The following is a 27,716-nucleotide window of genomic DNA, read 5'->3' as shown; positions in this document are numbered from 1 at the left end:
AGACTGGGAATAGCAAGTCCTGAAAACAAGGACATTATTTTCTTGTATCACACAAACATTGAGAGTTCAAATACAAACATTTCAGGGCTGTGGCACAGTAGATCTGTTCAGACTTTAAAATTTTCTTTTACAATTTTTTTTTCACTAAGCTTTCTCATTTTGTAGGTGGAGCTGGTTCAGCTGTAACTACCTAAGCAGTGCTAGGGATGTGCTTTCACTATTAGTAATCACAAGTGGGAAAAAACATTATTATTGAATATATTATACTGAACATTATTTCTAAATATAAATGATGGGAAGCCCTGCTGTGTAGTTTAGGAATGTATCTATGAATTGTGGTTTCAATTATGGTCAGATATTTGGCTTAAGCTTTACAGAAAGACTAAAAACTGAGCCATATCCTAAACAACGTAAAGTGTAGAAAGAGAATATGCAGTGGGACTAGAGCAAAAGGGAGAGGAGAACAGTAAGAATGTACCTGCACATAAACCTTATGTGCTCATGTGTGAACCTTTAGCATTTTTAAAGAAAAACATGTCTGTCTCTCATAACATTACTTGTCTGCCCATCATCTGTTCATCTACACTGGGCATTACAAACCAATAAGGGATGATTCTGAAGTTGTCCCATCTGTATCTGGACAAGTCATAGAAAGAGTGAGAAAATTAGAGCTATAGAAGACATAGAACATGTAGTTATTCACTTACTAGATAAATATCATGAACTTATATATTACATAATAAGGAAAGGACAGCCTGTAGCATGACTAATAGGAAAGCACTGCAGGGGGAATGCTAAAGAAGAGATGACTCATAGTTAGAAAGATGGTATAAGATAATAACTGAAGATTTTGACTTGACCAGAGCAAGGAGGTTAAACAGAAACCAAGCTGGATGAAAACCAGATGTTTGCTTTTGCAATCAACTCCAAAACTAACGCTGAAAAAGTGTTTCATATCTACACTTTTAAAAAGATAAATATTGAGCAGTCAAATGGATTATTAAATAATAGAAAGATTTCAAACAGAAAGCAATCTTGAATAAAACCTCTAAATATATTATTTTTTAAAGTTGGAAAGCTAAAAAGGTTTTGCTATTCCAAAGCAAATCAATCAGAAAAAAAGCCAATACTGATATCTCTATAAAAGAGATACAAGGATCTAGAGGATCTAAAATACTTTCAGCTTCTTTCAGCCCCTACAGTGACACAAAGTAAAAAGCAGAGCTGTTTATAAGGAAGAAACAGAAACACTTGTCTGTGAGTTGCAAAACTTCACACAGTCAGAGCACACCTGGGTTACAAGTCAGGGTGTCAGAGCAGGTGGTCACACCAGAGTCAGGAGTGACCCTTCACTGTCTCTGTAGGCGCAGACAGATGTGTCTGTCTCTTTATACTGCAGGGGAAGCTGGTGTGGGTATGAAGGGAACAGGAGTGAGGTCTGGGAAAAGCTCAGAAGGAAATGGGCACTCACAAGAAGCGGCTCAAAGAACAGCCAGCCTGACAGGAGGATGGGAGTCATGGAAACTGAATCAATAAGGAAAATATAATGAAATTATCTTCAGAGACAAGGATGAGCCATATGAGAATTCCACTTATGGCAAAGAATTGCTCGTGTATTTCTGTGAGAAACTATCTAGAACAGAACGCAGGTTGGTTTAAATCTAATGTAATTAAAGCTAATACTGACTTTACTTATCATATATATGGAAATCCATAGAGCAAGAGATTTCTAGAACAGTCAGAAACAGACAAAGTGGTAAATCTAGTAAAGCTGGATGAGATAAGAGGACACAGATTAAAAAAAAAAAAAAACACCAAAAACCAAACTAACTAAAAACTACTGAAGCATTACCCAAATACAACATACATATATATATATATATATATATTTTTTTTTTTTTTTACTCTTGTTCTAGTATGGGTCAGGGTTTGGATTTTTTTTCCTTTTGTTTTTCCCTCTGTCCTTTATTTTAAAGAACCATTTACAGACAAACCATCATGGGATGTGGGGAAGGGAGAACTCGAAAGCAAAATTGCCCCTGGAATAGTATTTACTCAAACATTGTGTTTTCCAGATGGTTTTTAGCCGAGTAAATCCATTCAGCTTGCTGCCAGATCACTTTTACACCTTTAAAATCAGGAAGCTACCTAGATAACATCTAAAATCATAAGTGATCTCCAAAATGAAGGCACAATGTTAACAAATATTTACATATGCTGATAAACGATTAATGTTGTTAGTACTGTTCCCCCTATTTAAAGTACACGTGCAAAAGGGCAATGTTAACACCGCTGAGCAAATCTAGTTGTTCAAAGACAGTACAAATATTTTGCACTTCACATTATCTGGCAGGAATCCTCCTTCACACCACCACAACTCTAAAAATTGTCTGTGAACTGCTTCTGAATAAAAGCCATGCACGGAGAGGCCAGACCAATTCCTGCTTTGACCGAGGGAGAAGGGAGGATATTCTTCTTTGTTTTCAACCAAGCATACGATTTTAACACTTGAACACCAGGTGGAGAGATTCCAAAATTTCCATGTGTCTTCTTAAGTCAATAAAATGATCATTAAAGCTTGACTAGCTTATTTAATACTTACTGACAAAACAAAAAAGCATAATCCCTCCTCACAGTAAGAACATCTGGTTATCTGACTCTCAGAGTCAGCAGAAGTCTTGTGACTGCACTAGAGGTAAAGTGTTTAGCCAGCACAAAAGCTGGTGCCAGAGGCTGGTGCCAGAGGCTGGTGCTCCCACTCTTCCAGCTCCTTCCAGTGTTAGCACACCAGGGAATCAACACTTCTGACCAGGGAATAGAGGTAATGGTGCAGAAAGGGGAGCTCATCTGTTAACCAATGCACTTGGTTATGTGGAAGTGTATTTTCGTAAAGCAGCAACTTTTATAAAGCCAATGCCCCATTCTCACACCAGGAGTCCTGTTCAGGTTCACACAGTGTGCCCCAAAGGGGCAGAGATTGAGGATAACCAGAACCAGCAGCTCCTCAATCTCCTGCTGAAGTGCTCCGAGGGGGTGAGAGCAGGAGAAGTGCCACCAACAGGCACTTGAGGAGACACAGCACGTTCTGTATACCTTGGAAAGGCAACAACAGAGTGCTCTGGGCATGTCTTACTAGCTGTGAGTGGCAGAAGGAGTGAAATAAAGTGTATTACTAAATCACCCACAACAAACAGCTTTTGTCAGAGCTAAGCAAGTGACTCCTGTTATGAATCAGTAATGTGTATCCTATAGAAGAGCAGACTCAAAGTAGTACTAGACAATCACAAGCACTGGAATGTAAAGAGGCCAAAAATAAATCAATAGTTGTCCTGCAGGAACAATGCTATCTACACTGATTGACAAGCTTTCACCACTGCTTCCTGCCTTGAAAAAAACCAGAACATATACTGTGCACAGTTCCAGCACTAATAATTCCACATCTATCACAGTTAATTACATAGCCTATTAATTTAAGATCAAATTTTAATCTTTTTATAGAAGGAACTATGAAACAGCAAATAGTTGTTGCCATTTCCCAATTACACAGCTGAAACAAACGTTTCACCATGAACACAGGGTCCAGCAGACACCACACAGTCCTTTCAAATGGCAGCAAGAGGAAAAACAACACATTGAGATTTTTTTAATGTTCTGTATGTAATCATCTCATTATTCTCTTGAAGTTAAAATCCAACAGATATTACCTATTTAAACACTTAAAACTGCAAGTGGAAATGAGAAAATTTAATGTCCAACATTCCTCCATAACCCCTTGGAAATTTCCAAGAGCGGCAGAAACTCCAGCACAGGCTGCTAGGCTGGCTGCCATGGAAACAGACAGTGCTGGAAACAGGGCCGTTTCCTTTCAATGAGAAGCTGTTACACTGAAAGCCTCCATTTCTTTCTGCCAGCTGCCAACAGCTCTTCTGCAGCCGGCGCCCCTTGGAGGCTGGGGCACAGAGGGCAGAGGCTCCCGGCAGAGGCTGCAGTGGCACGGGGCACTGAGGGTGCACACAGAAGTGTCCCCTGGGCTGAAGCTGTGCCTTTAACGCGAGGGTGGCACCAGCGTGTGGCACTGCACAGAGCAGAGAATTCCACCGGGGGCAGGTGAACCACGGAGTGACCCCAGCATCGCCTTTGTCCTGGAATTGTGGCCCAGCCTCACAGGGCAGCAGCTCCAGCCCTCAGAACCTGAGCACCGAGTGCTCTCTGGGCATCCTGCATTGCTGCCCTGCACCCCACAGCCCATCTGCTCACATCCTAAAGTCTGTGTTTTCTAAACACCGTAACTTCATGCTGGGTTAATCTTCCAGAGATAGGTTCTGCTTTCTCCTGATTTGAGATTCCTCCCTCAACTCTATGATGAGGTATTATATTCTATCTATTAAAAATGGGGTTTTCTTCCCACTAATATTTGTTCTGCAAATAAAAAAAAATATTAGAAAGTATATTTTGTGTAGTAAGTAAAAGAAAGAGCAAGTGATATGCAAGGTACGTAATTCAGGAAGGCTATGGAATATGGTAGTTTGTACATGGTATTACACATTCCACCAGTCCAGAGTCAGAAATTTGTTAATATAATGTTCACTTCATTTATATGGCATGTCAAAGAAGGAAAGGAGGGAAAATCATGGAAGTAGCTACCTTTAATTTCTTGGAAATGATTCTAAGTAAGTTGTATGAAATTTTAAGATAAGTTGCATTTTGAATTGTGGTACTTATTCCCCATCAGCTGAAGATGGTAATAACAGCATGTTTACTCTTAGTTTTAAAACAAAAATAATTTATCATCAATTCATCTTGTAAAAAGTACCAGATATCATCTAATCATGGGTGAATGCCTTCAAAACTTGCATGCATGCCAGGATATAATTTTAAAAAGGAACTATTTTACATAGTTTAACTTGCTTTTGTTAAAAAAAACCCCTTACTTACTTGTTATATAATTTTAATGTTCTTTTTTCCATTATTGTGTAAGTGATTTTTCTGCTAAGTCTATATCCAAAATAATTAAGAAAAGTTGAAGCAGCTCTTTTGCATATTCATTTTAAACAATTATTGAGCGATACTTCCATTTCAGCTTAGAAATGTACTGTGTAAGTGTAAAGTAAATGAGAGGAGACTACTGAGGGCCATTTCAGTTCATCTCTCTAGAATTCTGGAGGGAAGCCCTGCAGGACGTCCAGATCTCTCAAATTATACCACTGTGATTTAAAGCTTTTGTCTGCAGCCAGTGCTGATGCTCAGATGAGTGCTTCCAGCAGTAACAGCATCCACTGAAAGCAGAAAATGAAAACCTAGATGGCAAAGAGAGCTGCATGTAAACTCAACATTTCAAACAAACATATGAACTCTAACAATATCATTAGCTGAGAGGCTTAAATCACTAGGATATAGGACAATCTGTGTTGTATCCTATTGCCATGGAACATGTTGCTTAGAAACCAGCCAGAACATACACAAGCCTTCAAACAAATTGCTGGGATGTCTGCTGGGATGAATATATATATATATATGCATGGATATGTAAAAAGCAAAATCTATACTTTTCATTATTCTGTCTACATCTTTAAAATGAGAAAAATCATTATCATCTTGGGTGAGAAGTCTTAACAAACTAAAGCTTATATTTCCATTTTCTGTAAAATTGCATAACTTCAGTATATTAACAATAACATCTAAATCTGCAAATATTACTCTGCTTAGCACAGACCTCTGATTTTTTTAAAAAAATAATCTGCATTTCTTCAAATACTACTATTAGCCAAAAAGTGTACTGTGAAGGGACTCATGAAACTTGAGTTTAAATTCTACGTCTATTACAACTTCCTTTGTGATAATTTGGAGTGTATTACATAGAATGATGACAGATGATTTCCAGCCAAGCCCCCTCCATTGTCCATGCTATTCCTAGGCACAGCAAACAAAAACACACCCAAGCAGATTCTCCACCTCAGGAGACTACACATTAATTCAAAACAGAGCAAGGTGGATTGCCACCGAGCTGCCTGCTTGCAAATGGGGGTGTGAACAATGGTACTGAGTCAACTCTGCTGCAGACAGCTCCAGACTCTGCAGATGCTCAGTGGGTGAGTCCAGCTGATCACAGGGACGGGGAAGCTGCTGCATTAGGGAGGACCCTGCACTAGAGGCTGATGCTCCCACGTGTTGTGTTGGATGTGACAGGAAAGAAGAATCCCCAGCAGAGCAGCAAAGCAGACAGTGGTTTCAGAGTGTGGTTTCATAACTCAATATGATCTAACACAGGATTACCAAGGAAAAGCCAATGGTCTGTGCCTCCCTCCACCCCCAGCTGTTTCTGCTGCTTTCACACTGGCAGAAGTGCCTCCTGTCAGGTCCGTGCTCTGGCCAGGCAGCACCGTGAAAGAAGTGCTCTTCAGCAATATCCACTCACTTTGGGCTGTGTGACTCTCAATGCCAACAAGAGAAAGAGGCTGCATGGAAGAGGGTGGGGCTGGATGGGAATATCCCTGGCTCTTGGCAGCAGCAGTCCTAATCCTTTTGTAAAAACTTCAAGAAATCTTAGAGTTGCCATAGCAAGTTTTTTAAAAGCTCTTGGCTAGCCACCATTGTCTTCTAATTGTATATAGATTACATATAAAATCAAATTAGTACATAGTAGTCTTGGTTTATTGAAGTAGTTAAGCATGTGTTTATTATAATGGTATTACAATATATTTATTATTAAGTGCTACACAGAAGAGGAAAATTCTGTGGAGTAAGTGCTGATTTACTTTTACGACACACAATTATCCCATGACATTAAAGAGCCTGTTTATGGTAGAGTTTAGCACAGCCCTGCAGGATCAGTACACAGAATTTACAGTGCTTCCTTTATTAACAAAGGAATAACACTTTTTTTGCCAGTATTTTTCTCATTATCTGTGTCTCAAGAAACATACCTGATGGACTACCACTGATAAGGGGTTATAAAAACACCTCTAAACACCAGATAACACAACTTGGAGCTTTTTCTTTATAAAAAACAACCAACCCAAATAAACCAAGAGCATAATCTTTACCATGCCAGGACAGGAGAGCAGAAGAGGTCAAGAGTATCATCAATACTCAACATGCCAGCAATAGGAGGAAGTCTGTTGAATAAACAAGTCTCATGCAACATGGATTTGATTGCAAGGGATCAGGGAAGAAATCCTTCCTGACTACACCTGGTAATCTGTTACTCAGGCAGCACAAAGACAATTCTAGTGCACACCTGAGAAATCCACTCATTCCACCCTGTATCCTGTTTCCAGCACTTGCCAGTCTCCAGTTCCTCACAAACCAGTAAATTTAAAATGCATAACAAATCCTGGAAAGAAATTGTGTTTCAAGGTGGAAATAAAATTTCCTTCCTGGCTATTTTTTTTTTAAATTAGAGTAGCCTGCAGGCAACTGGTAACTTTGAAACTCAGATTATGTTATGAAAAATATGGTACAAACAAACTGGGATTTAGCCTCCTTTTAAATCCCACCTAAGCACCAGACTGATCTGTTTCACCAATTTAATACTGTGTCTTCAAGAGTTCTGTATGTTCATACAGCTCATCCATCTTTATACTGAAACAATTCAGGGTATAAAACAAGATTTCCTCAACTCTCTCCAGTGCTGTTGGAAACCTTTCAATCTGCAGTCCAGATATATTCCCAGGTCCTAATACATGCACTGTTTGATGGCACTGATTATTCCTTAGTAACTGTATGCACATTTAAGGCTCCTCACTTGAATTTTCCAAATGTTTTGGTTGCTTACTTGACAGTGGTACAAGATGCTGCAGGAGGTACAGTCAATGGTACAGGAATTTCTGAAAAAGCTGTTTAGTTAGCACTGTGTGGTTGACCTCAGAGACAGAAAATATCTTGTGTTCCTTGCTCAGACAAAAGGTAATTTTGATCAGACAGATAAAAGTAAGAACTTTTTTCACAAAAAATACAATATGCAACAATAGTATCTGAGCTGTTTACAAGAAAGAAGGATCATTAAGAGGATTTCCTTCCATGCTACAGGATGCTATAATGTGTATCAATAGCCTAAGGAAAGAAAAAAATTCACCTTTGCAATCTAAACTGCTAATGTCCTTAATATTAATTTGCTGAAGACAGTGTTATTGTTTTTGCATCCATCAAAAATCCCTTTTCTTATAAAGAAATGCTAAGTAAAAAAAAATTGCACCTTGCAGTTCTCTTAAGGTATTCATTGCTGAAATAAGCACTGCCCTATCTCAAGATTTTAGATTTATCAAACCTGTGCAAAGTAGCTTATGAAACAAAGGCACCTTTTGAATTGCTGGATCTCTACATAATTACGTTTTTAAGCTTTACAAGTTTTATAATTCATATATCATATTTTTAAGTATTTTGTGTCCTAAGGAAGAAACGTTTGAGAACTCGTGGCAAAATCAGCCACATCATTTCAAGGAAGAAGAAAGGAGGAGAAAAGAGGAGGGCAAAAAAAAGAGAGAATGGCACAAGCTAATTTAGAAGATACTGTTCTGTAAAATAAGTTGTCCTACAATTTATCTTTTTAAAAAAGTAAAATCTGTTACCTGTAGTATTATTTAAATAGGATTAAACTAACAACTACAACTGAATTTTTAAAAATCTATAAAATGCCTGAACTACATATTTCATAACATAATAAACTGGAAACATGAAGCTCTGTTTTAGTCCCTCTAGATGTAAATCAAGAAGATTTGGAGTGCTTTCAATAACTCATTCTATATACCACAAGAAAGAAAATTATTGTTTTTCTAAGCTTTAGAAGGAGGAAAGGCTGGAAGAGGAGATCCTGTAGTCAATCAAACTCTCAAGAAGAGGTTCATTATTTTAATCATTACATTGCCAAACCTGGGAGAGATAAAAGAATAAGCAATATTCAGTGGGGAAAGTGAAAATGGAGAACAGGTACTAAAACAGAAAAGGAAGCAAAAGTAGTGATTATGGAAAATATATCTTCTTGTATGCACTGAATAATTTAAGCTCTAAAATATTAATGAATTTAGACTGGCAGAGTATCCCATAATTGCAGGTTTTTTGCTACTCTGACAGACCATCATTACTGTAATGTACATTCTTTCATCCACTTTCTCCATAACTGACATGCTTGAAGAGGCCTGAAGATAATCATTACTGTGGTTACTCATCAGCCCACCTACACTACCCACCATGCTGGCTTTGCCATGGTTTTCTGCCCTTTATTTCTTGGTAGCTTACCCCAGACAGGTTTTGTTTCCTACAGCACTGCCCACCCCTCTGACCCTCCTGGCTCCCTTCTCTCTCGCTGCTGTCCCCAGAGCCTCAGCAGCAGCAGCAGGGCTTTAATGGGGCCTGTTCTAAGTTGTGAGGCAAAACCAGAGGCCAGAGGCCGCTGCTGGCCCTTTCTTTCAGTCACTGTCCCCCAGTCAGTACTTATCCTGCCACAAAGGAGGCAGAACTGTTCTGCTTTCAGCCACTGCCACAGGCAGCAACACTCAACCTCTCCCTACCTTCCTGATCACCAACACACCTTCGGTATCAGTACACTGCACAAAGATCAGGGTTTTCTCCAGCTCAAACTTTAAGCTAAGTAATGGGGGTTTTAAACTAACCTGTCAGGTACTGAATTTAATACTGAATATGGGCTATCTTCTTGCCATTTGAAACATTATTAAGGTCCAAATTTAAAAAAGAAATTAAGAAAACCCCCAAACGAACCCAGCATTTAAATTCTGAGAAAGGCAGGATCTCATATAGAACTCTTGCCACCACACCAAGGGAGAAATCTCTGAATCACCAGACAATCCAGAGATATCTGGAGGAAAAGCCAAAGTAGAGTGCTGTAAAAGGAAAGCAGGAATTTTGTCTACTACAAATACAGTTTGTGTCCTATTGATTAAGCAGCTGGAGTTGAGCCCAGAGCTGCAAGAGCCTGGTGTGTTCACTCCCACCCGTGTCAGACGGCTCTGGGCAGGGCTGGCAGCCGACCTCCAGAGGTCTCTTCCTTCTCCTCCTTCACCCAGGCCAGCAGGAAGAATCCTGCCCGCAGGAGTAAAACAATTTCCCTGTCTCAGCAGCATTATTGCCTCAGGCTAACAAAGATTACTTTAAATGAATCTCATCGAGTTCTATTTGTCAGCTTTAAATGATGTTCCAAATATTCTCAGACTACTGCTATTTCAGAAACTAATGCCCGTCATTTTATCAATTTAATGCCCAGTTGAAATACAATCATTTAAAAAGACAATGGGGTTTGAAAAGCACACTTCTCAAAACCAGTATTAAAATTCAAAGTATGAGGGGAGAACAGAATTCCAAAGAAAGAAAAGAGCTGAGAAAAGAACTGTTGAAAATGAGGTAGCAATATGTCTAACGCTAAAGGTGTGTGGGGTTTTATTTTGACATGCCATATTTAATGATGTTTATTTCATTATATTTATTTCAATAGAGACATTTTGAAGCACTTTGTGCAATATTTACAGGACAATTTCAGAGTCTTTCATTAATTCAGCACTAAATGATACCCTGAAAAGACTACTTGATTGCTCGTTTTTCTTCATACTACAATTCCTATCAAGGAATCATCATCATTATTTTACTAGTCTCAGGAAAAATTTAAATTCAGCTTTTAGAGGATTTTTTTTTTCCAGAGGGAAAACAATACCTCATTTAACGTACAAAAACTCTTTCTGACCTACAGCATTACATCAGGCATGCTGGTGAACTGAATGTGCCCAGGACTTCTGCATTCTCTGTCCCCCAAGCAGCAAGTGACTGACCTTCCTTGAGACTTTTCTGGCTGTTCACCTCAAGGCATTCCTTCTCCTTCAGTGGCTTAAGATCTCCTGCAGGTAAGATCTCGGAAAAGCCCTGCTGCTGTTTCTTGGAGCTATCGATCATGGTGGAATCCTTTAGAATGGCAACATCCAGCACCGAAAAAACGCAGGCCGCAGTGGGCAGCGGCGCAGCGCGGTCCGCACGGGGCCCGCCGCGGTCTCCTACGGCCGCAGCCCGGGCGCCGCCGCGCCGCCCATGGCGCTGCCCCGACGGCTCGCCTCGGCTCGGCTCAGCCCGGCCCGGCTAGGCTCGGCTCGGCTCAGCCTACCCCGGCTCAGCTCGGCCCGGCCCAGCCCACCCCGGCTCGGCTCGGCTCGACTCAACCCGGCCCGGCCCGGCCCGGCTAGGCTCGGCTCGGCTCAGCCCAGTTCGCTATGCCCGCTCCGAGCCCGCAGCCGGTTCTCACCGCGGGCACAGAGCATGTGAAGCACAACTCCCAAACCCCGCCTCTCTTCCCAGACAGACACTCCTCCTCTGCCTGTAGTTACGCTCGCTTCCTCTGCACATTGGTGTTCAATGTGCAGCTCGGTGGTCAATCATCTGACAAAGAATGAGTCAAGCGGTTAAAAATAAATCCAGCAGTTGCTGGAGAGCATTCGCTGATACCTAAGACAAATTACTGCTGAGGTCTCTCTCCCTTTCCCCCTTTCCTTTTCCCTGCCCCCACTCCTCGGAACACTGCTGCAGGCAGCAGAAATATTTCATCTTTGCCTGACCGGCACATTCATTACTCATTAAGTTTCACCAGTAAATAAAGCTGCACAGCGGCATTTGAAAAAGTTAGTTATGTTAAGGAACCTTCCCACCCATCAAGCCCAGGACTGGTTCCAGAGACATTTACCCGGCAGAGGTAACTGGGAAAACCAGTGATTATTTCCATGCCTTTCCCTGCAGTATGAGAGCCTCTGTTCCTTGTTGTAAAAGTCAAAACCCTGAGTATTTTATTATTTTCCGTTTTGCATTAGTTACACATCTCATTATTCCCAACAGTTACAGGAGTATTTCCTCCCACAGCTTCTGATCTGCCATTCTCTGCAGCATATCCCATTTATCTTCCATGAGTCATCAACTTCAGTGTCAACCTGGAAGATTTCAGGGAAATTGATCCCCTCTAATTACCTGGCATTGGCCATAAGGGAACAGCAGAAAAGTCTGCATTTAATTTCCTGTACTTAGAGAAAAGAAACTATACATAGTGTTAAAGAGTCTCTACATATCAACTAGGAACTCTGGCAGGTGTATTTTCCGTTCCCTTTGGCCTAAAAATGCTATCATTGCACACATTTCCAATGCCTCTACTTTCTGTTTTAAATCCTTCAACCTGAAATTATAAAGGACATGTCCATTCAGATAAAATGTTTCACTTCCATAGAATCAGATTTGAAAATACCTATATACATTGAGAGACGGAATTTTTACAAGTGGAAACTAGAAAAAAAACCCCCATTTTTTCCTCTTTGGATCTTTCTACAAGACAGTCACTGAACACTGACTCTTCACCTTGACAGTGAAGAGTCAGTGCACTCCCAGGGCAAGTGACACCACGGGGTGTGAAGCTGCCTGGCCCAGCCAGCAGGATTTGGAAGCCTCTCCCTGTTTGCCTGCTGCTGGGAGAAGGAGACCTAGATCTGCTCAGAACTGCAGACTCAAGGAGGAGTGAGCTCACCAGGCTTTAGCAACCTCTTGACATGTAAGGAGCTGACAATACAGGCAAAAAACTCTTTGCAGCATGAATGATTTGAGGCCACTCTCCCAGCCTAAAAATCAGTTGTCTGCACATCATTTGTATAAAAATTATCAGCTTAAATTATGTTCTGCTTAAATACAAGTTACAGACTATTCCAATACATTTGCTTTTGCAGTGATTTTTACTGAACGCAAGGAAAAAATACTGCGGAAAAGCTCCTTCATAAATCAAATTAACTTCCTCACTGCCTGCAGCCGAACACTTACTGTGCCTAAGAAACAAAACTACTGTTGAGAAACATCACACATTCAGAAAATAAAAACAGACAAGCAGAATACAAACACATACTGCTTAAACTTAAACACACATTAAACTCTGACACAGTCAATAAACAGAGTATTACACACTTACTGATATAACAGATTATAACTCCACATTTTTCTTGTACCAAGAGAGAATTTAATTGTTTGGATTGATGAATTATATTCTAAGTTTAGCAATATATAACAGCACAAATTGTTTTATGAAAAGGGTACAGTGCACTTCACACACTCTGAACTGATTTCCCAATGATTCAGAAAACAGTATTTTGAAATTTAAAAAATTCCATGCCCTAATGAGGAAGTGTGTAATTAAAGAAACACCATATTTCTGAAGGAAGTTCTATCCATTCCTGTCCCTTTATAGTGCTTTATATAAATTGGGAGTGGCCAGTGCTCAGGTGAAAGCTGACCACAGTACAGCAGCTGGCTGGGAGCAGTTCAAGCCTTCAGGAGCTTTTCTCTTGTTCAGAAAGATGAGCTTAGCCAGGAGTTGGTGCCTATCCACTCCTTATGCTTATGCTTCAGCTACTTGAAGTTATACCTCATATTTTGCTTCAATTTCACCTCTTAGTTCAATACGAGCTTAACACAGAAATGAAAATTTTAGAAGACCCTTAAGAAGTCTGATCAAAATCTCAACAGTAACATGCAAAATCTTTAGTATGAAAAGCAGGAATTACAGAGTTTATGAAAAATAAGAATGAGGAAATTCTTGTACAGACTAGGAGATATGAAAGGTCAAAATGATGCTGTGTATTTTTCATGTAACCAAATACTGCCGTTGCCAATAAATGCTATACAATATGGAATCGTTGGGTGAGGGCAGACATAACAAATGAAGACAAAGAAAAGATGCATTTGAAGGAGGAAATAGTTCTGCTCCAGATTCAGTTATACTGTGAATATGGAGAATATCTGGATATTCTGCTCAGGGATAAGTTTCTCTTAAATCCCTACATGAAGAATAACATTTATCTCCCACATAATGAAAAAATATTCCTATTCCAACAACCTTTTGTTTTCCCAGCAGTCTTGAATTTACCTTAATCCAAGCTCAATTGATAACTTGGTTTTACTGGCTATTTGAGTGTGCAACAATATAGTTCTTCACCTGGAGGCATCTCCCAATTCCCAGCTTCACAGCACTGCAACATGGGAAAAGTGCATGCTCTTATGATGGACTTTGTCAACATTCCTAAGAGCTGCACTAGAAGGAACAGAGACACTGTTAGCACATTCCAGTACCAAATTCACATGCTCACTACCACTACCCAGGTGTTCAAAGGTCCCATGAGCAGGTCCCATGTGAACAGAGTCTGACCCACCTGCCATTTAAGGACTCCTTCTTCCCTGCCAAATGAAATAAATTTGTAACTCCTCTAGAATGGTTTACATTTGTTCTTACCTGTGACTGCTAAAGCACCACAATGACTCCTCAGATTTACTCACACACTTTCAAATCTGATGGTAATTTTTTAAGCTCTTATGAAATAGCAGAATTTCTGTCATGAACCACTACCACCACACTGATACATCAAACACACTGCCTATGTTTGGGCAGTATCTGCCTTGAAGATTGTTTTGACAAATAAAAACTGCTTTGTATTTCAGTTACTTTTGTTGGTGGTTTTAAAGGACCCTAATTCCACATTTTTCTGAAAAGAAATTGTGATTTACAGGTGGGAAATTACCACCTTCCCATTCAAATAACCCATTTTGGCCTGCCACAAAAAATCCTCTAGTGTAAGTATTAGTGAAACAATAGCAACTTGTTTGTTCCTTTACTGCTCTTTATTTTAGCAGTAATACAGGTAATAGAACAACCCATGAATTGCACAATATAAATCAGGGACAGAGAAAGCTTGGGATCTTACAACTCCACTCAGAGTTTGAAATGATTTTGTGTTCAGTGTCTAAAACTGAGCTGGAATTTGGATTGTCATTTGAAATTGATGGCATTGTTAAAAACAGGCAGAAAACTTTTTCAAATTGCAGATTTTTCATCTTCTCTTTTTGCAGCTGACTATTTAAATAGAGAATGTTTTGTAATAGAGAGAACTACTCATTTCCAAACTAAACATTGGACATAAAACCTCTGCAATTTGAGCATGTACCTGTTTCAAATGAGCTGTTTTTACCATTACAAATAGCAAAACGAAACTGAGAATCACAGAGAAACCTATAATGACCTAGAAACAAAACTTGTGGCTGAGGGTCTGGTCTCTATCAAACAAGAAAACCAAAGGATCTCTTTCAGCGGGAAGAAAATCTTGAGTCCTGCATGTTGTATTTTTCAGTTACAGGTCTGAACTCCATTACAATCAGTGTATCCAAACCAGAAGCTGAAGTAAAAGACACACAAGCAGCTCTTGGTTTCAGTGAAAATGAAATGTTAGAATTTGCATTATTTTCAGAGGGCAGAAGTACCTCTCATTTGAATTTCAATTACAGTTGAATGTACTGCATAAGAGTGGGTGAAATGAAGAAAAAAGGCCTCAGAATGGAACATTTCTGTCAGTTTCATAAGCCAGAATCTCATTTAAGAGCAATGTATTGCACAAGTTTTTCACAAACATTTGCTTTACATCTAAGGTCATCAGCCCTTGTTCCTTCCATTGTTCTGCAGCACAGACTTTAAAGTGTTCTGCCAACCTTCAGCCTACAGCAAAAGTGTTATTTAAAAGGTGGAAGTGTCTAGTAGATACAAACTAAAATTCCAAAGTACAGGAGGAAGCAATGCAGCCCCATGGTACCTCCCCAGTGCCTGCCTGTCTGTCCCTCACAACAAACCCTTATCTGGGTGAAGCATCAGTGATGTGCTGAGTGACATCACTGACTGGGAGCTGCTTCACAACCTTATTAAACTCCAAGTAACTAAGCAACAATTGCTTTAACAGTACATTCCAACTCTTCACATCATATGGAACTCATTCCTTTGCAATCCCATCAAAAAGAAAAACAAAACCAAACCAAATGCCCTTGGGTGTTTAAACTCTTTCACTCCCATAATAACATTTTCAAGTGGGAAAAAAGCCTAATTACTCAAATATCTATTTCACCTTGGCTTTACATACACCTTGATGAATATCTTGGTGCTTTATATTGTGTTAGGATAATCTAGTTCTCGATCATGGTGTAATAATTTCTTCACATAGGAAAACAGTGCTCTGACTACACAAACTAAAGCATCAGTTTACATAACCCCTATTATAATTTATTCTATTACTTCTATAAACATTAAGAACATTACTTCAAATTATTAATTAAGGGGAATTGCTTTGGGGGAGCTCTGTTCTGCCTATATTCTCCACTATTGTGGCAATAAAGACCCAAACAACACAAATAATGGTCACCATCTACCTCAGTCACCCTTCCCAGAAAAATACCAAACACTTACAGTGATGTCAAATTTATAAGTCTGCATGTTCTTCTACTCCCACTAAAACCCACACAAATTCCTTTTAAGGGAGGACATATGTTGGCAGTGTTCACTGCTTAAATGAAAACCACCTTCCATTTGGTCTTACCCATATACATATCTAAATTAATAAATATTTTTAAATGTGTATATAGAGTACATAAAAATGTGCATTTTTGTATATGTTTAACTACACAGATCTACATTTAACTGCATATATATATCCTGTAGAGGAGAATATTTAGTCATCCACTGTGCTACCTCTGATTTGCCTATAATAACTGCTGCACACCAATTACCAGTTCTGTTTGCTCCCTGCTACCTTCTTGTAGTGGCTCTGTCACAAACTGACACTTCAACAACAACATCTGCAGTTAGGACTTAGTTCTAACAAATTAAAACAATTATGCAGTGGAATTTAACTCAACATTCTTTTCTAACTATGCATTTAGTTATGCACAAGGAATTTCAAGAAAAAAGGTCAGAATAAGACAGTTTGATCAAGTGATCTCTTTAAAGGAAAACATGCTTTCTGTATCTCCTGTAATCACTCAAATGCCAGGCCCTCAAACAGGATTTCACATATACCAGATGCCTTGAATTGAGTCAGTCACAGGTCATGTCTCCTGTGTTAATCTCTTCACAATAAGCAGATAATTTAAAAAAATAATATCTATAAATCAAACTAAAATGATGGAATGTTTGTTTAGAAGTTTACCAAATGGAATGACCCTGCTGGAATTCTTTCATGTAGCCTGTGAAAATGTCAGAATATATTCCATTTAAGAGGTCACAGTCCCTAGAGATCTCTGAGTTTTGGCTTGTGTGTCTTTTCACATGCTTTAATATTTGAAAATTGTTCCTTGTAGACACTGACTGATGGCCTGGGAATGCTAGGATTGTGGGAACTGGCAGTACCAATGACAAAGACAGACTTACTGGGAAATCAGTACCTACTCAGTTTGCGCTCTCCTCTCGGAACAGATAGGATGACATTCAAATATATACCAAGGGACTTCTGGGTTTTTCTATGGACATGTTAAAAAACCACACAAAACCCAAAAACAAACTCCCCCAGAAAACAGAGCACTACAAAAAAAAACCCCAAAGCACATAAACACAAATATATATTAATTACAATACGCTGCGTGTTCTTAGTAAAGATTATTTAATATAACATTTACATTGGATGTTCCATGGGCTATTAAAACCTTCATGGAAAGGCAAACCCCAGAATCACTGAGGCTGGCAGCAGCCTCTTGAGATCCCTTGGCCCAAGTCCTGCTGGAGCAGGGTCAGCTGGAACAGGCTTGCTCAGGACAGTGACCAGTCTGACTTTTAGTATTTCCATGCGTGGAGATTGCACAGCCTCTCTGGACCACCACTGTACACACACACACAATGATGATTACACTATAAATGCACACACATATTTCTACTGTAAGCTTACAGAAATTGTGCACTTCTTTATCTAGATTGGCCTTTCAGGATACACTTCCTTTGAGGTCTGGTTTGTGGCAGATTTTTATGTTTGGTTTGTTGATGTTATTGTTGGTAGTGTTGCTGTTAATCAGAATATCTGCATGCTGCTTTCCAGATCTCACTGCTTTCAGTTTAGTGATTATGAAACTGCTGAATTTAAGATGATTTGATGATTTTTTCAATTATATTCCCTGCCACGCTATTACTTTAATCAGAACTAAGTTTTCCATTTGTTATTCTCTAGTCTTTCCACTAGCCATCTTTTCTACACTGCGTCTCTCCCAGCTCTCTCAAGAAAAATTCTAAGCACAGTGACCTACCTATATATCATTACAAGAGGAAAAAACACACCTAATCACTGATTTTAGAGGAATGGAGAAAAACCTGTCATACACAGATGCAAGAAGAATGTCCCAAATCTCACCTGATTCCCTAATATCAAAATTGCAGTTCAAATCTATTAACTGCACAGAGGATTGAGAATTTGTTCAGAAGCCATAAAACTATGCCAAGAATGCATGTTACCAGTGCTACATACTGAGGGAGTGGAAGATAAGAGATAACAGGCAAACTAATATACCACAACTCTTAGATGCCAGAAAAAATCCCTTGGATCATCAAATTTATTTAAGTAATACCATTAGGTTAAGTGGGATGTGGATTTCATTGAGTTATTTTAAGAACTGTGTCTCCCAGCTGACTTGACTGGTCCCTTAGGAGGACTCAATATACACCATTTGGAGTATTTGTTTATGTTTGGGTTTGTGTTGGATTTTATGTGTGTATGTGTTCCACCTTCCTCTGAATTCCCCACAGTACCCCACAAGTTCTCCAACCCCACAGGAAGCTGCAGTTCTCACCTGACCTTCGATGCTTCAAGGTCTCTGCTCCTGAGTGTTCCTGTTCTTAGAGAGCCAGGGGAACTGCTTTCTCCTAACTGAGATTTTACCAGTCTTACTTTTACTTTAAGATGTTTACTGTCCCAAGGCCTTTTTCCTACAAAATATCCAAGACTCTTGGTTCTTCTCTCAATTAGCCCAATTCTGCTGGAGAACAGTTGCTGCCAGCCATGGGAGGCACAGCACCACCTTCCCTCTCCTCCTCCAGCTGATGATGCACAACCCCAAAGGGAAGCAGAAGCAATCCCATTCCTATGCTGCCTGTGAGTTTGGAGGAGCAGACACCTCACAGCTCCCACTGCCTGGAACAGAACTGCTTTTCCACACCACACAAAGGGCAGGGAATGGGCACACTCCTTCTGACAGGATTTATGGCCAAAATAAATGGCCATTGAGAGCCGAAGGGCACTCAATGGCCCAGACAGGTGCCAGCCACTTACCCACTCATTTTAAAGAATATAACCAGAATCCCACTTGCAGATGACAACTGCACAAGAGCAACTTACACGTCTCTTTTTCAGAAACATGTCTCTATCAGACACTAGTAGCCACTGTCACAAGAAGAGTTTGGCACAATGAGATAGTCAAGGAAGCCACTGCACAGCCAGGAGAGGCTGCTGTAATACACAAGCTAGGAGCTTTCTATTTTACGTATACCTGGAAATAATGATTGTATGGCTCCTCACACCCAGCCCTTCACTGCTCCCTCTTCCAGCCAAAGTGGCATGATCACCAGCTCTGGAAAAGTATTAATTCAGCATGCAAAAAGCTCTGGTCATGCACTGCTTCCTTTTTTTGATGGCATCTACATGTGCGATCCCTTCCCATCATTTGGCTCTGAAACAGCAGGTTGGAAAACTGCAGGCAGCACCATTCCCATCCACCCTCCTGCTGTCAGCAGCAGACAGCCTATCCTTCCCTCCCTTGCCACCTCCTGGCTCTCAGACAGAAGCTCATGAAACTGTGGCACAGTGTGTGGGCAGCACATTGTTCTGACTGGTACTTGGGCCGTGCCACGCTGCTGCTGCTCTTGTCAGCCTTCCTCCACCGCAGCCCAACTCAACACCCAGGCATCAGTCTTCTCCCTCCTGCTTCCAAAGAGCCTCATCCATGTCACTTTTCCCCCAAGCTGTCCTTCCTAAGTGCACAGCCTAAAAAGCACATACTGGACCCAACCTGGCCTCCTTCAGGCAGGGATGCAAACGCAGAGCCTCTTCCCAAACTCCATGTATGTGAGCAGGCCCACTGCTCATGAGAGGGACTGTACACCCATGGCTGTCATGAGACTGCCAGGATCACAGATACATCTCTGTCATCACTCACGAGGTGACAAGTGTGAAGAGCAGAACCAATGAAATAATAACTTTTGCTGCTTTTTATCAAGTGGAGCAAGAGTTGCCTCCAGAGAACAGGCATGGTAAACCACTGCAATAGACAGGGCACATGCTTACATGATCAATGCACTGAATGTACTGCCTAATTATCCAGAAAGATGCAGACTAATGAGAACCTGAAATTAGGTTCATTAGCAATATAGTATTGCCCACAGCCATGAGCTTGAAAACAAATGAAATAGGAGAACCTTAAAATTATGACAGTCCAGGTGACTGACATATAACATCTACCTCCCAAAATTATCCATTTGTCTTTGTTCGGGGAGTAAATACCTGCATGTAATAAGTGACTAGAAAATCTTAAGCTCCGAATGCACTCCAACTGTTTTGTTATTGATCCTCTGCTGGAAGTTAAAACCTCTTTGACAGAGTTGGCACAGCATATAAATGTTCCTTTGTAAACTCAAGGGACAATAATTCCACTGGAGCTTAAGCTAACCATGAGAATTTGCAGCAAACCCACCGACCTCTGCCCACCCGAACTCTTACTCCTGCTTTTTCTGTGACTGGGATCTCTGGGGCAGAGGGCAGGGGAGAGGAGGAAAATGTGAAAAAGGAGAAGGTAGTAACAGCTCCAGTGACTGCTGGCTCACCCAGGCATGCTGTGATTACCTCCACGGTAAACAAAACCAAACCAGAGCAGAAGCCTCCTACCCTTGCAGTGACATTGGAAAAGCTGGAAACACAGTTTCTGTACTAACTTGTGCAAGTCAGCTTAACAACACTGCAGAACAACACTAGAACAGTTCAGTCTCCTACTGGACTACTGCCAAAAGACTCATTCAAGTAAACAAAAGGTTTAAAGGATCACTACCAGAGCTCACAGTAAGCATAATGCTTCCTGCATAAAAATATCCTACCAAAAAAATACCCTTAAACATTTCAGCATTTTTTTAAGTGCCACTGTATTTCTGTGAACTGCAATTTCTTACGCTTATAGTCTTTATAAAGTAGTGACATGCTAAAATACTCCTGCGAATATCCAATTTTTGGTAAAAAGTAAAAAATACTAAATTATTAAAACTAAATGCAAATCCATCAAGTTCAAAGTTCACTTTTACAAATTTGCTTCTGACTTTCATCAGTTCTACAAAAAATTATTTCTAACCAAATTAACTAAAATTACTAAATCTGAACTTACAGATGAGCAACAGTTTGGCTGCTCTGGAGGTTTGACGGGACACACATACTTACCTCATCCATTTCAGTTTTACAGGCAACTAAGAAAAAACACCTTTTCCAGAAGTATTGTAATATTGAATTAAAATTTGTAGGATAGAATGCAAAACATAAATTATGTATTATTTATGCAGAAAAAAAACTCCATTATTGAAAATTATCCCTTTTTGCCTGATAAGAATACAACTCTTAAAAATATTTCATCAATACTTGTAGCATACACCGGCTGAAGTTTTTAAACTAAAACTTAAAAATCTCCTCAACTCCATTCTAGGTTCCAGAGTGCCTGCTGCCGCTCCAAGAGCTGCCCTGGCGAGTGAAGCTCCCGGGACCCATTTCCCAACATCCCGCAGCAGCCGGCCGAGGTAAGAGCGGGCGAGGAGAGTCCCTCGCGGTCAGCGCCCGGTCCCTCCCGCGGCCCCGGGCACTCCGTCCCCCCCATGACTCACCATTCTTGCGCTCGGTGAGGGGCGGCAGGCAGGGGCTGGCCTGCAGCGACAGCCCCCGCAGCTCGTGCGCCACGGCCTCGCTGTGCGGGCTGGGCGCCAGCCGCGCCGGCGGCCCGGGCTCGTCCTCGCCGTCCGCCGGCCCCGCGGGCTCCATCCTGGGCACGCCTCGGCGCTCTGCGGAAACAACGCGGCTCTGGTCACTCTCTGCTCCGGCAACACCGACAAACGCTTCGGACACTGCTCTGCCTTCACACCTGGGCTTTGGGCAGTTCCTTTGCACGCAAAATTCTGCTTCACAATTATGGACGTTACCTACTGATTTCCCACAAATATTACGGGGTTGGCAAAAATATAGTCAGGGAATGGATTCAGAGGCAATTGAACAGAAAGCAGGACAGTTTCTCCGCTCACACTGACAGAAATCACCCAGGGTTTACCCACACCATGGATGTCCAGAAGCTCCTGTGCCCCACCCTGTGCCCCACCCGCGTATCAGCACAACATCCCTTTTTCCCAATAGCTTCCATTAGAGAATGCTGAATTAATATATTGTGCTAACATACAAATGGCTTTTAATATTTTGAAGCTCTACACAACTCTCCTTCAGATCCCAGATCAACGTCAGTATTTATAGAGGATTTCACACCACCAAAGGAGTATATCAGAACTAGTTAATCCTCAGTCTCTCCAGCAAGGAAGACTTTTAGCCATGAATATTTTAACATTAATTTTACTGCATATTAGCTACTTATTGAATAGTTGAAGAAAAGTCCCAATTTACTATAGCCTTCCTTTCTATCATTAGTGTAGTACTTAATCTACAGTAAGGAGAGACAGAACTATGAATTACTGGTACAGGCTTTTTATACCTCATAAAACTCTTGAGTCATTAAAATCAATATGGACATCAGTGAAGTCCTATCCCTGGATTCTTGGAAACTTGAATGACACAAAATATTAACAACTCAGAAAGATAAAAAAATAAGAAGAAACGTCTTATTATTGTGAGATTTTTTGTTAATTTTAAATTCTTTTTCTTAAGAAAGACAACTGCTTGCCATACTCAGCCTTAAGCTTTAAATATTCCGAATATAAACACTCCACGTGTTAGGGGGAGTATTCAGAATTTTGAAAATGCAATACATGTTTCAATGATCAATACCAAAATATTTCAAGTGTTAACATGATATTTAAAAAACCAAGATGACAAAAAATTATCATGACCACCAAAGAATGGGCTACACTACAGAGGGGTAGAGAATCATGTTCTGAAAGTGTGAATTGAAAAATAAGAAATATAAGCAAATACTGCTTGATATACACCTAAACAGAACAATTATCATGGTTAAGTGCATATTTTTCATTATTTTCCCCAGTTACCAACTGGAGCTTTCACATTAAATGAAGACACACTAACTTACTGTTATGCAAGATTTTTCTTCTTTGTTCTTAGCTTCTAGAAGCATAATTTACTCAGCTCTCACTCGATTTCCTGACATTACACTCTCCTCAAACTCCCACTCACTCATACAAATTAAGTACATTATTAACCAAGCAGGTCTCTTCAAAGCAGAATTTAACTGAAAATTTAGCTGCTTATCTGTTCATATTCACAGCATTTTATCCACAATTTACTAGTTATGAGTTGCCTTGGAGTCACTTTTCAAAGAGATTAAGCCACGTGAGCTGTATTCATGCTTTTAAACCAGATGAAATTAATAGAAACACTTTCTTGTACTAAGGCTCAGCATTTGTTATGCTGCAGATTAGCTTTGACTAATTTTCCCCATGACAGATAAGTAAACATCATACTTTGAATGAAACTAGCTTGACTTTCACCACATCTACAATGCACTGCAGAATTGGTAACACGTCCATCCCTTAATTTTTGTTTCAGGAATGTACAGAAATGTGGGTTTATTGTCCAGATCCAACTGAGAACACAGCATGCAATTAAATGATGTTGATTGCAGCACAGCAGCACAACTCAGAACAGGTTTGACTTCCCACACAGAGCGTGCTTGATCGGTGGTTTGAACATTAATAGGTCAGGTTGGAAGGGACCTTCTGGAGGTCATCTAGTCCATCCCCCATCTCATGGGATTACCAGCTCTCAGGAACTTGCTTTGTCAGCTTCTGAAAATCACCAAAGCAGGTAATTTCACCACCTCTGGGTAACCTCAGCATGAATGCTCCTCCCACCTGCTTCACACAGAATTTCTTCTCCTGCTGATCATGACTCTCAGGACCCTATTTTCACAGTGGTTTCATACAGTACATGAACATCATCATTAGGAGACCTCTAAATCCAAAGTTCTCCAGTGCAGAACTCTAACCCTAATTTTAAACTTTCCAATTCACAGAAAAGTCCCAGATAGTGCACTTCCCTTTTCCTAAATCTTTTAGATAGGCTGCTAAAAACCCAGGTATGTTCTCAAATGATCCTTTAACTCTACAACAACCCTATTGCTATGTTGCTACATAATCTTTGAACAAAAGACACTCTAGAATTCCCAGGAAGTCTAAATTCCTCAAATTCTTTACTCATATCTCGCATCACATTTTGCTCTCATTTCTTTTTGTTATTACTTATGAACTGCTGCTGTATCAGACTACAGAAATATTTCTGAGCTAAGAACAACAAATTCTCTTAACCTTCCCCAAAAAGGAAAACACACATCCCCACCCAACATTTCCAGGGTTTTTTTGTAGGGGGAAAAAAATCAGTGACCTACATCATGAACATCTGGCATAGATACACTAGGATTCTTACAGCTCCTTACTGAATCAATGAACAGAACTCCTAAAAAATATTATAAAGATGGCAAATTGAAGACTGGCAATAACAATTAATTTGATTCTTACCTCTTGTTTTATTAGAATCTAATAAAGAATTCATTCAGCTGTTCAACTTTCTGAAGACAACTCCTGAACCTGGCCTCCATGAAATTAATAGTTTACCTTTGACATAAGGTTTTCCTTATTGATTGAAAGAACTAATTTAGGAACGTAAAAATAACTTTAATAAATATCTTTCCAAACAAACAAACAAAAAAGAAATAAATGAGGACAAAACCCATCTGTAAACATTGCTGTAAAGGTATTTTTACACTGCTTCGTGTACGATAATAAACCATTACCATTTTCTAGCACACTCATTTTAACAGCTCCAGATGCATACAGCTGCTTTAGCATCAGGTGCAGGCTACAACCAGCAGCATTTACTTCACATAAAACTCAACTAACGATATGCAGAATTTCCCATCTATTTTCACTCTTCAAAAGCCATTTCATTCTGATGCTTCTAATATAATCAATTGTTTGTACATCAACAATCCAAACAGGAAAATGAGTTGTAGAAAACACCTTGTTTAAAATCAAACCCTGTACAACACTTTATCCAGCAACCATCTGCAAAACTGAGAAACCTCTAATTTGGAATGTAAAGCCCATGATACTCTCACATTTTATATTAAAGATAACAATTTGTCTCCCCTATCTCATTTGTTTGAAGCCTCCTCAATCCTGAAGAATTATTTCAGATGTGCCATCTGCATTTACAGATGGTAATCATTATCTGTGTAACCCCTGAACTGAAGCAGACCTACACACAAAGTATATTAATAACATAACTGAAACTCAACAGTTAAAAAATGTACAGGAAAATACAATTTTAAAAAATCCATTCTACTAAAGTTTCAATATTCTACTTAACATAATCCAAGAAAACATCTTTTATACCAGGCTGATCTGACAAAAATCAGTTGTCACTCAAGGGGTTTCCACTTCCTTCCTTGCAACTAAGACACCTGAAATCAAAATTGTGTGAGCCATCACTCTGCTCCATTTCTGCTTATGAACTGTTGGAAAGCATAATACCAACTTATTTCCAGAAACTAAAAATCACATTACTCAATTGTTCCAATAATCTTAAATGATTACAGGTAGCTGGTTTGGGTTTGTTGTTTTTTTGTTTTTTTGGTTTTTTTAAACATAGAAACAGCAAAATGTTTAACAGTAGAGTGAAAATTAGAAAAAAAAATTTCCTGCTTAGCCTTTAGAATACATTATCAAAATAGAATCTGCACCAGCACTGCTAGGAGGCTTCACTGCACATTTCCCTGACAAGTACATAGGAACAGTGTTCCAGCACTGGCAAACCAGAACTCCTGTACAATGTATGAGCCTTATGTAAGTGTTCTCACAGATTGTAGGTGGTTGCTATCTTCTTAACTGCTGAAGACAAACGCTCCTTTTATTTTTAAACATTTTATCTTCAAAAGACAAAATGTATTTCCTTGGAAAAATCTTATCATCTTATACTTCCCTGCTACTTGAGACACCAGAACGGGTATGTTATTTGGCACAAGCTCTGAAATCTGGATGACACTTCAGTAGTAAACCAGCTTTTATTTTAGCAATCTGCTGGAAAATAACAGCTCGAGAATGACAATGCATTCAAGCTTTGGCCAAGTCAACTGGCTGACATTAACACTGCTCACTCACTCACACCTGCAGAACCTGGCTCACTGTACCCAGTACAATATTGAATTAACAGTCATCAGATATTAGGAATATCAGCTCCAGGATTTACAGAATCACAGTGTGAACATGAGCACTCTGGTTCTCCATTTATAAAACTCAGCAAAATTTAAAACTCTAGCAGTCTGTAATACACCAGAATCTTTAGTGGGGAGAATACCAGAAATGTAAAATGTTGGGTTTGTTTTGTTTTTCTTACCTTTTTCTTCAATGTATCGGAAAACACTAAAAAAGATCCTCAAAAATGGTGAGATCCAGCAGGTTAACTAACAGCTGCCAAGGCAGGCCATTGCATTATGCTTTTTAGCATCCCTGTCAGTGCCTGGAAGGACTTGGTGATCCGTGCAGTGGGAACAGTGATTTCTGACACTGAGGCCAATAAGCACGTTGGGGGTTGTTAGAGTTTTAAATATTCCTCCTATTTGAACAGTGGGCACTAATGACCTGAGAGAATGTGAAAAGTGACAATCTGAGACTGACTTGGCAATTCCCCCTCCCTTCTCATGAAGAAGGGCAAGGACTGTGCTTTCAGAATGCAGCAGACCCTACCTATGCCTACACAAGCCTGCAGCAAACTTCCTTCCTAGGCTACAAATTAGTCCAGTCCACTGGTCAGACCCTTGGAATGCTCAGTCTCTCCTTTCTTCCAAGGATCAACACACATCAGGCCTGAACATAAACAAAGCAGTCGGGAACGTTCAGCTCACTGAAGAGTCCGGGAATTGGAAGCTCCGGGAGTGACTTCCCGGAGACAAGCCCTGGGGATGGAACACCACTCCAAGGAGAGGAAGAGCTGCAGGGCTTTAAAGGATGGCTCCTCTCGGCATGCTGCCTATCAGCAAGGGGTAAAGAGAAGTACAGAAACAAATCATGGCTTGGCTGCAGTCTCCATCAGCTCCTGGAGCAACACCAAAGAGAGGCTGTGCTCCAAAGAGGGTGAGGCTCCTCAGCCAGCCCCAGCGGCTGCTGGAGCTCAGAAACGCAGCAAGGGCTGTGGGGGCACGAGCCCCAATGGGACAGGCACAGCCTCACCTCTGCTGGGCTGACAGCCTTCCTACAGACACCACCTTACTGCAGCACGGGAACTTTGACATGAAAAGTCACATTTAATTACCATATTGAAAGAGAAAGTGCAATCTCACAGTTAAAACACAACTTAATTAAGTTTTGTGGTCAAACACAGGGCAATAAGGACTTAAATCAATCACAGTTATTTTTATGAAGGTTATTATACAAAAGCAGAAAAAGATGAGAAATAGCAGCAGCTGACTAACCATGAGTAATCACCTTGGATTATGCATTATGAAAAACTCACTATTACTATTCATTTCTTTAAAAAACAGTGTGCAGAAGTATCTGACAAAACCGAGGTCCTGTCATGCTTCTCCCTGTTCCAGTACCTGGAATAATGTGTTTCTTCCAGGAGCACAGAGTCCTCCTGGACTGGTTGATAGTGCAGAAAAATATCCACTTTTATTAAATAATTGAGATTAAATTTTTGTAACTGTCT

General features: G+C 40.1%; 1 protein-coding gene across 6 annotated transcripts in view; it reads right to left on the bottom strand.

Annotated features, from left to right (window-relative positions):
* The window catches only part of MRTFB (myocardin related transcription factor B), a 66,832-nt gene that overhangs the window by 28,194 nt on the left and 10,922 nt on the right, over positions 1–27,716 (bottom strand). For 5 of the 6 annotated variants that reach the window (XM_084216869.1, XM_084216873.1, XM_084216874.1 and 2 more), the window contains one exon: positions 21,665–21,838. In XM_084216869.1, the coding sequence (XP_084072995.1) occupies positions 21,665–21,838 (174 nt within the window). Of the gene's footprint in view, positions 1–10,775; positions 11,224–21,664; positions 21,839–27,716 lie in introns of those variants that run through there. The other variant, XM_084216872.1, reaches the window with a different exon arrangement.

Source organism: Fringilla coelebs, assembly GCF_963513975.1.
Source record: "Fringilla coelebs genome assembly, chromosome: 16".
In the NCBI taxonomy this organism is placed as follows: Eukaryota; Metazoa; Chordata; class Aves; order Passeriformes; family Fringillidae; genus Fringilla; species Fringilla coelebs.
The sequence above is the reverse complement of the archived record's forward strand: the minus strand, read 5'-3'. Positions and strand labels throughout refer to the sequence as shown.